The 11,779-nt window shown below is 40.5% G+C and overlaps 1 protein-coding gene across 1 annotated transcript in view; it reads right to left on the bottom strand.

The window, feature by feature from the left end:
- LOC106939419 (dolichyl-diphosphooligosaccharide--protein glycosyltransferase subunit STT3B-like) overlaps positions 1-10,740 on the bottom strand; it is a 68,332-nt gene extending 57,592 nt beyond the window's left edge. Inside the window, exon 1 of the mRNA XM_015021804.1 lies at positions 10,153-10,740. Within this exon, the coding sequence (XP_014877290.1) occupies positions 10,153-10,418 (266 nt within the window). The 5' untranslated portion in view covers positions 10,419-10,740. The remainder of the gene's footprint in view (positions 1-10,152) is intronic.
- Between the last annotated feature and the right edge of the window lie 1,039 nt (positions 10,741-11,779).

Consider the following 11,779-nt stretch of genomic DNA (forward strand, 5'->3'; position numbering starts at 1 on the left):
TTAGAGTTGCATGATATATATTAAATCCCAAATGATACTGCAATGCTAATGTCTGCACAATCAAACTTGCAAAGGACTGCTTGGGTCCAATATTTGATAGGTTGTTAAAATTCAAGTGCAATGCATGTAAATTCTGCATCCCACTAATGTATTTGGTCTGTTTCAATGCACAATCTTGATCACACACCATCAAAAAAGATACGTCATAAAATTAGGTCAATCAATAAACTGCACACAATCTACTGCTTTTGATTGTATCCCTAAAGATACCAATATTTATTGCAGCATATCCCTAGCCTGTATAATTCTCAACCAGTTTGAATAAGAATAATCCATTATAAATTCAAACATGTAACCCCCAGTTCTGTTTTTTTTTTTAAACTCGTTGGAAGTAGTTTTTCATTTAATTATTCCACCCTCGCAAAAGTTAAGCTGAGTAATTAGGAGATGAAAATCTCAAATGCCCGTGATGAGTGCATGTAAACCCTCTGACTGGAACTGTACCCCTTATTAGGTGGCAACGGCGCAGAGGCTTTCAGAAAAACGTCATCAAGAACACAGACTAACAGGCAAATGAAGAGCAAAAAAAAACTAGGGCATCCTCTTCAGTTCAGCCTGAATGAATGGAGAACTGCCTCTCATTTCTGTACAGTAGAAGATCTTTAATAGCTGCTGGAAAAAACCTGGCTGAGGAGCTCAACTCACAACCTTGGTCACATTATCCACAGCAAAGAGGATAACCACAAAAGGGAGGTCATGAAAGATTATTTAGTCATGAAAAAGTAGCTTGCTTAAGGTTGTTCGCACCGACTACAAAGGAGAGCGGAAAACCTTGATCACTAAAGCAAATAAGACTGAAATCATAATCCTAAATCTTTTATAATGGTTTCCCCTGGCCAGATGCGGCTTCCTTGAAATGAGCCCATGTTGCCTGGATCAGCTCTCCGTTTCACATTTGCAGCATGCTGCACTTTCACAGACCCCGCTGCCATGTCTGGCAATATTCTCCTGGGAAACCCTGCCGAGGAAGCAGGGGCTTGACATGAAGCCTCTTGGCTGAGGTGAAAGCAGGGAGCAAAAGTTAGACGAGGAAGAGAAAGTAGCTCGACACGTCGATTTCTCACCGCAGTCATTAATTTCCTACAAAATGGACGGCTTTCTCCAAACTGGCATTAGTCTAACACCTGATGGTTTTACAACAGCTTCAGGGCAACTCCGGGCCTTTTTCCTCCCCGTCACGCTATGATTCAACCGACATGCTAATGCGGCCCTGCCTCAACAGACACCTGCCAGCAACAAGTCCTGGAAACTGCCTGCTTGCTCCCTCACTAGCCTTCTTTTCACTTCCTGAAGCTGTAAAAGTTTTTATTTTAGCTGCTCCTGACATTTTCCAGCCCCACCAGTCAAGGTGGAAAAGCTGCAGAAGTACTGGTTGCCTCAAATTTTTCCAACTAAACATGACTTTTCTGCCTCTTAAGACTTTTAAGACCGTAAACACTGATGGGTATGTTATATACTCTGCATGTTTGAAAGATAGAAACCTAATTCACACAATGGAATAAAACTTTACCGTAGGGAGTCTCATCTGAAAACGGAGCCCAGAATGTCTGATTTTCGTCCATCGTACATGCCCCAAGTGACCAGAAAACATACAGAAATAAAATCATCATCGCATCCAAGCTCATAACTATTGTTTTTTAATTAAAGGGCACAACATCCTGCTTGCATCACCATGGTTATTTCAATTACATCTACAGGTGTGATGAGAATATGCTACCTACACTGTTTTTTTTTTTTATAAAGTAGTATTAATCTTTAATTTAAAGAAATGGATAGAATCAAAACTCAAGACTAAATAGCGAACACCACTGGCCTTCTCAGGCAGATGCTAGTATCATATACTCGCCGTATAAACTGTATTCTCATTTTCCTAAACAACAGCGCAAGGCAAGCCCCACATGTTGTGCAGCCCTTCCAAGTATATTCAAATGATACTGTGCATTTCAAAAAACAGAAAAATAAAAAAGAGTGGAGAGAAGGAAGAGGGGGCTACTCGCACTAATTGTTCAGGTTCAGAAAAAGAAAAAAGAAAAAAAAGCTGAGGCACAACATTTCGTGCAAGGAGATTTTCTTTTCACAGCACTTAGCAATTTTCTGCAGCACAGAATAATTCATTACGCCTGTAAGAGACGTTTCAAAATCCTCGCAAAGGCGTAAACTGAAGGAATTTCACGAAGCCGTAGGATTGAATATAAATGCTGCAAAACTGCTGCTATTCCAGGTGTCAATGCAGCGCCAGACAACGCAGAAATCTGACAATGCACAGTCTGCTTTAGACTAAAACCTGAGCCAGAGTGGGCAGAGAAATCAAACTATAAAGATTTCCTTTTTAGCCAATTCTTTGTGGTGGGAGAATGCGTTTTGTTTTTTTTTAAGGACTTCCTCACTGACTCATATTTTTATAGCATTTACTTATTTGAGTAACACTAAAGTGTGCACAATGTCTGGGGACAAAATGTGGGCCTTGATGTTTGCGTTTAAATATAAATCAGTTTAAAAATGACACCGTTCTCAAGCCCTCAGCCCAAATGATCAGGACTTTAAATAACAGAGGAAAGCAAAAACTCTTCGACACATTTTCCAGGCTTTCATTAATGTAAGCGAATACCTTGTGCCTAAATCTTCAAACGAAAAGGAGACAGAGAGACGAACAAGCAAAGTCAGGCAAGTTGAAAAGCAGAAACAAGAAGAGGAGAAATGGCACTCTCGTTTTCGGCATCCTTCCAATGGCTTCGGGGCTTCAAACAATGCTGCATGGTGAGGAAGTGTGCAGCTGGAAGATACTACAGGAGCAGATGGTGAAAGGACAACAGTCTTACTTGCCCTTAGCTTAACCTCATATAACTACACCCACACTTCGCACTTGGCAGGCTTACGCATGGGTTTTGCGTCGCAGCTATATCATAAATTCAGTCGTTCTCACCAGCACCAATAACCGGAGCTGCAGCTAGGTCCATTTTTTAATAACCTGATAAAAATTAAACATTCTGTCATCCATTTTATTCATTTTGCTGTGGGTCAAAGGAATACTGTACTTCCATACAGTTTCCGGCTTTTTTAAGTCTACAGGTCACGCATTGACACAATTTTCTGCTACTTTTTTTTTTTTTTTTATCGCTTCCAAAGTAATTGATTCCATTCAGATACCTTAATTAAACGCTGGCTGATTGGTTTCCTGCAGTGGAGGATGATGACTGACCAACTTTTAGTGTCATTAGAGATGCGTCTTTGAAGCAAACAGCATTCAAAATGAAAATAGCTGGCAATCGTTTTGAATTTGATTCAATTATTCCCGTAAACAATCACGAGGCAGGCCGCTCGCTCTGCTAAGCCATGCAGACAGCGGCCCAACATGGCTCATTACCTTCTAATTACATGAGCACTTTAGTAAAGCCAACTTAACCTATATTTATACACATGCTTTTAAAATAACACAACTGTGCTATTAGGAAATAATGGCTGAATAACAGCCCAGCTAAAATATAGCCCACCAAAGGCTCCGGCTGTGCTGTAAGATAAATAAGAGAACAGAAACAGTTCCTTTAATTGCACCATATAATGAAATGCACTCAACGCATCTTGTTCGAAATTATTCCAAAAAGCCATTTAAAAACTCTGCAGAATCTGCTGTGGATGCAAGATGCTGTGGATTTCAACTCTTCCCAGCTTTGCAACAACACTGTAATTATAAGTTGCGTTTAAAAATGTCATGTCCACTCATGTCCAGAAGACTGAGATCCTTTGCTGGAATTGTAAGTATGCTGGTCTGATTGGATCAGAGAGCAATAAACCTGCCAATTGTCCTTTGACTGGCTTCACCCAACTTCATCCATTTTCTCAATGTTTTCGCTGTAAAACACCAGGGATTTCACAACTGATTGACCAATATTTTATTCATTCTATAATGATCATTTCACCTTGACCACTTTCACAGAACCTGCAGCATATTTTTCATGCATCGTGACATTTTTAAACGTTGTAAATGGTCAAACAGTATGCTAGTTGATAATGTTGGCAATGCCAAAAACTGGCAATCCCGTTCTATTTTTCTACCAGAGCCTCAACAAATGTTTGTATATTTGATTACATGAGTGAATAGAATTATTGTTTCCTGTATTACAGTAAATCGGCACCACTGAAACTGGGATGCAGGTCCCATAAAGTGACAACGTAAATGCTTGTCACTTATTATAGCGATAAGAGACAGAAGCTTGAGTCACAATCCATCTTTGGTGTTTAAAGCCAGTGAAAAACTCAAAAATCTGTTTTTTGTTTCTGATCATTGAACTCACCGCAGTAAACCATCAGGTCAAGCTCACAAAACTCTTCAGAGTTGAAGTTGTCAGAGAGAGAAGTTGAATTGTTATTATTTTCAGTGTTGATATGGTGTTTATAAAACAAAGTCGGAGGAATTGCTTGGAGTGTATTTTATACAACATATCCAGACCCGTCTGCAGTTCATTCAGGCTGCGAGACGGTGAGAGAGAGCAGGCTTTCAGAATTTGACAAGGAGCAAGACATATTTCATTCTGAAAATATGGGTAAATTGTAAAAATGCACTTTCTGTATGAACTGAATGTGCCGTTTCGCAGCTTCAGCACACCTCATGTCAGCTGATGGCTGATTAACAGGCTTTTTGCTGAACTGCAGTCGTCTGAATCAGGAGCGTTACAGACCGGAAACATCTAAAGCACAGGGCAGTGTGACTCGAGGGTTTGGGAAACCCGCTAACGAATGCAGAGAGACTCCATCTCTCCTTTCAAAGTAAATAAAAAGCCACACAACAAACGCACACAAAAATAGAATATTCTTACATTTTGGCTCCAAAGAAAAGAGAATTTAAATTTTCTAAATCCCGAGTCAGAATTCACTGTTCTCATTTCATATATACAGTATTAGAAATACAAGACGGAATCACTTGAGTGTGCAAAGATCAATATAAAATATCTGTAATAAAAACACATTCTGAAAATAATGTTAGATCTGTGCAAGTCACAAAAACACTAGCTAAAATTTACTATGCTTCATCATCAAATACTTTGATGATGTCCTTTCGGCTGTAAGAAAATTATCCCAGTTAAGTGATCAAATCAAGTTGAGTAGGCTTCCAGATATTAAAAAAAATAATAATTCAAGTGTCACCAGCTTCCAATTCACAACTACAAAATCTATAAAAAAACAGAAGTGTGGAACAGCTGTCCAGCTCTGATAACAGTTATTAAAACTCATGCAACAAGCTCTTGAAGCTCTTGTCAAACATGCACACAGGACATTCAGCAGAATACTCTGGCAATTACATACAGACCTTTTCCACCACTTGTTTTTCACACATGCACTTCACAGTGAGAGATTTTCTGCTGCAGATGTGCTCTCACAGCATGAGAAACGAGTGAGGAGGAGGAGAACATGTCTGGAAGGCTTAGGAGAAAGGGTATAATGCAGATATATAGCATATAAAAACCTCTTTTTCTAACAGCATGATGAAAACTGTGACTGAGGCTCCCTTTAGACAGTAGTTAAATATATCCACGAGCAAAAACGCAGATTAGATTCAAATGTGAATGTGCTGCACGCTTTGGATGTTCCGCAGGACGCGCTTCTACGTTTACGTATAGCATCACTTCCAATTCAGCTCAAAAAGGGAAATTGAAGGTTGTCATAACTTTTATCTGAACTTTACCTCCAAAGAGCCGCTGTGGATGGTGACGCTGTGGGCAGGAAGGATCTCTGGTAGCAGTCAGTCTTGCAGCCAATCTGAAGAGGCCTCTGACTGAAGACTGTTGCTGTATGCCAGATTATTGGACAAAAACTTCCAACTGTAGCTTTGTTTCTAAGCTCCACCCCTCAGTATGGACATATGAAGAATGCATGAGGCTGTCAAAACACGTAAAACCGGTAGTTGACAAAAGCGGCTTCAGTTTCACGACTCTGTTCAGCCTTCCTGAAAACCTTATATCTGCTCTTTATTCAGACATACGTTTCCTCTTGGAACCATCACTGTTGTCCAGGATTATCCCAAGTCATTAATGCCCAACAGCACAGTGCCATTGCGTAAATATGGTGCTGTGAAATTCTCCTGACCGGTTCCTTTGTACAGTAAGACTCTTGATTCTTTTTAACCTCTCTGCAAACCAAGGAAGAGCTAAAAGAGACAATGACCAAATACCAGGAAGACCTTAAAGGGAAAGCAGAGAGCCATTTTTAGATCAGATTCACCTCGACTGATTCTCAAAAACAAGTCGGTTAAAAGCGCTCATTCCAGCGTTTTACTTTATGCTTTCCCTTAAAACATTTGTGTTTTTACCTTTCAGTGCACAAGATGTGGCACGTCAAAAGTAAAAGTTTAAGAACCTTCAGGTATTTTGTTTCATAAAAGAAAAAAAAAAAGAAAAAAGCAGCGTGTGGACACTTCTTACATCCACTTCCTACTTCTCATTTCAGACTGAAAGAAGTCAGTTGTTTGCCAACTTAACTTTGCTCTTCTGCAAGCCTTGCTACACAGCTCAGATTTATGCATTTGTATTCCTCAAACACTACAAAATGATGAACTCAAAGAAAAATGTGTAATCCAGAGAGCCAAAGCACATCCTTCTCTTACAAAAAGCAGCGTTACTTCTGGCAGCAGGGTCGATTCATTTGAGTGAGGCGACGTCTTCGCACAAAACACTTCACTGAAACCACTAACTCAAACCTTGAAAGGACTAATAATTTAGAGCCGTCTTAAGAAAACCGAACTACGCTTTTCGACGACAACATGACTTTGCAAAGGAATTACCTTCGCCAAAGAAAAAAAAAAGTATTAAAAATATATTTTTGACTGTAATCAGATCAGCCAGGGACTCATCAAGCAGTCTTTCACTAAATCAGCCTCGCCTGCGCTGTTCACACATTGTACAATATGCCTGACATTTTTAGAGTTTGCAAATCCAATCATAATTCCACAAATTGCTGGCTTGTTTAATGTGATGCTTGGGCAAAGTGGGGGGAAAAAAGCAGCCAAACTAACAGCACCAATCAAGCATGTCTCAGGATGATGGCCTCTTCCAATCAGCAGATGGCTCATTATATTACTTTCCATTCTTGCTGTCAAAAAGGTAAGAGATTCATCAGCACAACAGAATGTAGTAAAACACCAAACCAATCCATAGACACACCACTGACCAAAACTCGTTTCTTTGTTTGGAAAGGTCTTGAGTTTTTTATGAGACCCAGAGATGTCCATTTTTTCGTAGCTCCAGAAAACACTAACAGCAAGGAGGAAAGTGCATCATGAAATAAACATGGGATAAAAAATAAACACGAATTTCAGATGGTGGTCTCAAGGTTACACATGTTGTGCAGGTCAGGAGAAGAAAACTATAAGAACAGAGAGATTTTTTTTTTTTTTTTTTTTTCAGATTTAGCTGAAAGCAACTACAGTAGCTTACAAAAGTTTTCTCAACCCTTGAACTTTTCCACATTTTTTCATGTTACAACCACAAACACATCAGAGTTTGTGGCTTTTTGTCATAAACTACCTTTAGAGTTGTTTTTTTTCTTTTAAATTTGTCAAAGCATTGACTGAGCACATTTGTGAACTATGATCTTGAACGTACAACAAAAAGCTACAACTAATTGGTGCAGTACCAAGCATGTACAGACAAACCCAAATCTGAGATTCTGTGGCAAGTTCTGAAAAATCTCTCCATTTAATTTGATTAAGCTTGAGTCACTTTGGGGGGGATAAGGATGAAGAAAAAGGTGAGTCTCTAGACCAGGGGTCTCCAACTCCAAGTACTTAAGAGCTACTGTCCTGAAAAGTTTACATCGCAAACAGCTGAATCGAATGGCTGAATTACCTCTATAGCACGTTATCAAGTTTGGCTGAGGTATCGTAACGAGTCAGGTGTGTTGGACCAGGAACGCATCTAAAAGCTGATCTGGACTGGAGATGGAGAGGGAGTGAATACAAATGCATGCCACACTTTTCAGATTTTTATTTGTCAAAAAAAAAAAAACGTTTGAAATCATGCATATGCTGATATGAATGATATAGTTCAGCTGCGTCTCTGTACTTTAACCAAAGCAGATATCAGTGTAGTAACACTTTTAGGACAAAATTACAGTTTTATGCATTTTTTTTCTTTTTTTAAACCGCTTAGTTCGATGGAAGCACTGCTTGGTTTTTGAGGGTGAAGAGAAACAACAACAGAACAACAACAGTTCAAGTCTTTTCATAGCTGTGAGGGCTTTTAAATTTTTGCGTATCAAAGACAGTCTTTTGCTCTCCTGTCTGTGACAAGTTGCCAAGAAGCTGCACTGTAACTGTGGAAACAGGCGCCACTTTACAGCCTTACAACTGAAGCAAGGCAGCTCCAACTACTACAGTAAAGTACAGGGGGGAGGGGAACGGTACCACAGGTAATGTAACGTATATGTCTGCTAATGAATACTAATGGATGCAACACACAGGACCACCCATGATTAAAGAAAGGTCAGTCCTGCACACTTCCCAGCAAGTCAGACCCAGATCACCTGAACCTCTCCTGGCTTCAAACCTGGGCTATAAAGTGCAATCAAGTTATCAACATAATTGAAAAGGTAAGTGTCACCCTGAACAAGACGGAGCACCTGTCCTTGAAAATTAATAAATGAATGTCTCAGTCGTGGAGCATGGCTGAATGCCACACAGTACAGGAAGGAGTGACGGTGCATCCTGGCCGCCGGTCCACCCCCCACAGCCCATGTGACACAGCTACAACCAGGAATAATCCGGCATTGTGATGACAGCATCACCAGACCGGATCAGTGGGCTGTCATGTCAACAGCCTGCTGTGATTACTCGCAGCGGCTGGAGTACGGAGCTCCAAAAGGGGCAAGCATATGGAAGTTGAAAAGGTGTTTGAATGCGATAGGTTAATTTGGATTTATTAAATGTTTGAAATCGTCATTTTACTAGTCATTTAAACATTTCATGATAATGTTTTGCAGCACGTCACGATTTTATCTTATGTGGTCAGCTTGACCCATCAGCACTAGACACAAAGTGATTGGTCTGCAGGTTAGCCAATCAAAAATAAGCATGCATCTGACAACCCACACAGATAATTTAAATAATTTTATGATGGAAAGTAACAAGATGTAAAACAAATTAATATCCAATTGTAATTAACATTTACTTATTTAGTAAATTAGTGACATTTAAATAATTATAGATGGATTTATTTCTCCATTTCATTGAAATCTTCACAATTACAAAAATGTATTCATTTATTAGATTAAAGCCCGTTTGGCATTCCATAGTCAGTTTTAAATGGTCCTGAAAAAGGTGAGTACACCCTGTCTCTAACTGCTGAATAGGCAGGTGTATACAAAAGTATGGATAGTTTTCATATTTGTTTTTAGTTGTGCATTTAACAAACTGACATTTCAAATATCCTTTGTTTTATCAATCTACATTATTAGCATTGTGACAATTGCAATCCTCCACAGAAACTTCGTGCACACTACATCAGGTGGGTATATCCTCCAGGAAACCAGCTCCGAATCAAATATATCGACCACCGACCCGCGTATAATCCCTCGGCGAACCATTTTTTTAATTTCACTCGCTCTACTTTAATTAAGTTTGAAATTAATTACAAACAGTTCTGATAGAGAGCTGGTACTTCCTCAGTCTACAACAAAGTTGTACCAGCAGCTGAACACTCCACATACCTTCCAGCGCCCTGCGGTCGTCAACCACAGTTGCACAGATGAGAGCTAACAACCTGCAGAAGATGCAGTCCGACCAGACTGGTAACCCAGATCATCACGATGAAACGTCAAGATCCCGCATACATGCTGCACTCCGCTCCTCTGACAATTAAAGTGATTGTGCCAAGGACATGAGACAGAAATCCCTTCACTGATCATCACAAGGGAACAAGTGTTTGAGTCCAGCGGAATATAAAACATTTAAAATAAGTTTAAAAACTTATCGCTGTTAAAGTAACTTATGCAAAGAGATTATTATACGTCATGTTTATGTAAAAGGGAAAAAAAATGGGTCGACTTAAGCATCTTTCATTGGCACAGCGAGCACTTACAAATCGATCTGATCTGCTAGCTTACCATGGATCAAACTCGTGGATGATGCTCTCGAACCGGATCACAGCGAAAAGTCTGGAGCTGAATCCTGCCAGGCAGGCCAGAAAAAGAATGCTGAAGGAGAGTAGAGACTGCCACCCGGCCGGTTGTGTCAGTCCGCCAGAGAGGCCTCCTTTGCCCCCTGCTCCTCCTCCACCGCCGGCGCCAGGTCGGCTGTTTCCGTGCACCGAGCTCCCAGAATTGCCGGACGCCTTGTGCTTGCCGTCGCTGGCTGCATGGTGCTCCGCCATTTCTGCGTGCGATGTCGGTCGGATTCGTTAGAGAGCGTCCGTTCCCCCCTACTTCTCCTCCTCCTCCACCGCCTCCTGCCGCTCTCCCGAGTCTCCCTCCGCTCCTTAACCGTTGTAAACTCCCCTCGGCTGCCCGTGCTCAGGGTTCCTCTCTCCGGAGCCGCTCCCGGTGTGTATTTAAACGTGCTTTCAGTTGACTACCGCAGCCGTTACGTTCCTGCCCGCATACTCCTGCGCCACAGAGCCAGCGCTGCTCGTTCAATCCGCTTCACGACTGAACGCCGGTGGGAAGAGGCGGGAGGGGATAGAGTGGGCGGGGCGTCCGGGAGAGCTTGTGGCCTTTCACAGATCGACAGGTACAAGAGGGCGGGGCTTCGGGTTCATCAGCCAATAGCAAAGAAGATTTGTTTAGATTGCCAGAGAAGTTATCCAATAGATGATTAGATAAATCGTGGCCGGTTGTGATTGAAAAATGAAGAAAAAAAAAAAAAACTCCTGGCACATAGAGAGGCTCCATAAACAAAGAATAAGTTGTTTTAGATACTTAATGTTAGGTTGTTAATTAATTTTCTAAATCTGCTTGATAAGTGTTTTCTGCAAAATTAATGCCAGTTTATATATTACAATGCACTGCCAATCTGAAAAACAAATCCATACCTGGATTTAAGAAATGAAATGGGAAAGAACCACCCATTGGATAATTTTTGAATAATTATTCATTAATTTCGTTTCTGTTTTGGTCCAGCAAATTATATTTGAATTGAACTGAAAACATCTTTCAGCTGGCAAGTTATTCAAGTCAAGCTGATGCTGTGAGTAACTTCTCATCTCTTAACCCACCATGTCAGGATACACATCCTGTGGTTGTGGAAAGGATGTTGGTGTATTTCAGAACAGAATTACGTGCATGCATCAAACAGAGAAAACAAAAAGACTGCTGAATGAAACTGGGCTAAGAACTGTCCAACTGGAAGGACACATGGGGGAAACAGCATGTTCATGGTAGAAATGTGGCTGTGAAAAATGGCTGATGATTATGAGGGATGACTTAGACATCTCTACATGCAAAATGTACTGATAGGATTGAAAATAAACTGCTTTGCTGCCTTGAGAAAAATAATGATTGGTTTGGGTTTCCTGGGGAGAAAATGTTAAATTTAATAGGGAGCATAAAGATTAGACTTTGGAGCAATGGAAGAAGGTCATGTGGTTTGAGGATCAAATATTTACCCTGTTCCCTCTGCATAAGGTGACCCTCGTATGATGCTTAGGGTCAACTCTAGAAAGTAGCACTTACCTCACAGCCCAGATAGCACATGATGTTAAATCAACGTTGAAAAATAGTTAGAATCGTTGATTTT

This window comes from Poecilia latipinna, unplaced genomic scaffold, assembly GCF_001443285.1.
Source record: "Poecilia latipinna isolate Pla-1442-1.1 unplaced genomic scaffold, P_latipinna-1.0 Scaffold2867, whole genome shotgun sequence".
In the NCBI taxonomy this organism is placed as follows: domain Eukaryota; kingdom Metazoa; phylum Chordata; class Actinopteri; order Cyprinodontiformes; family Poeciliidae; genus Poecilia; species Poecilia latipinna.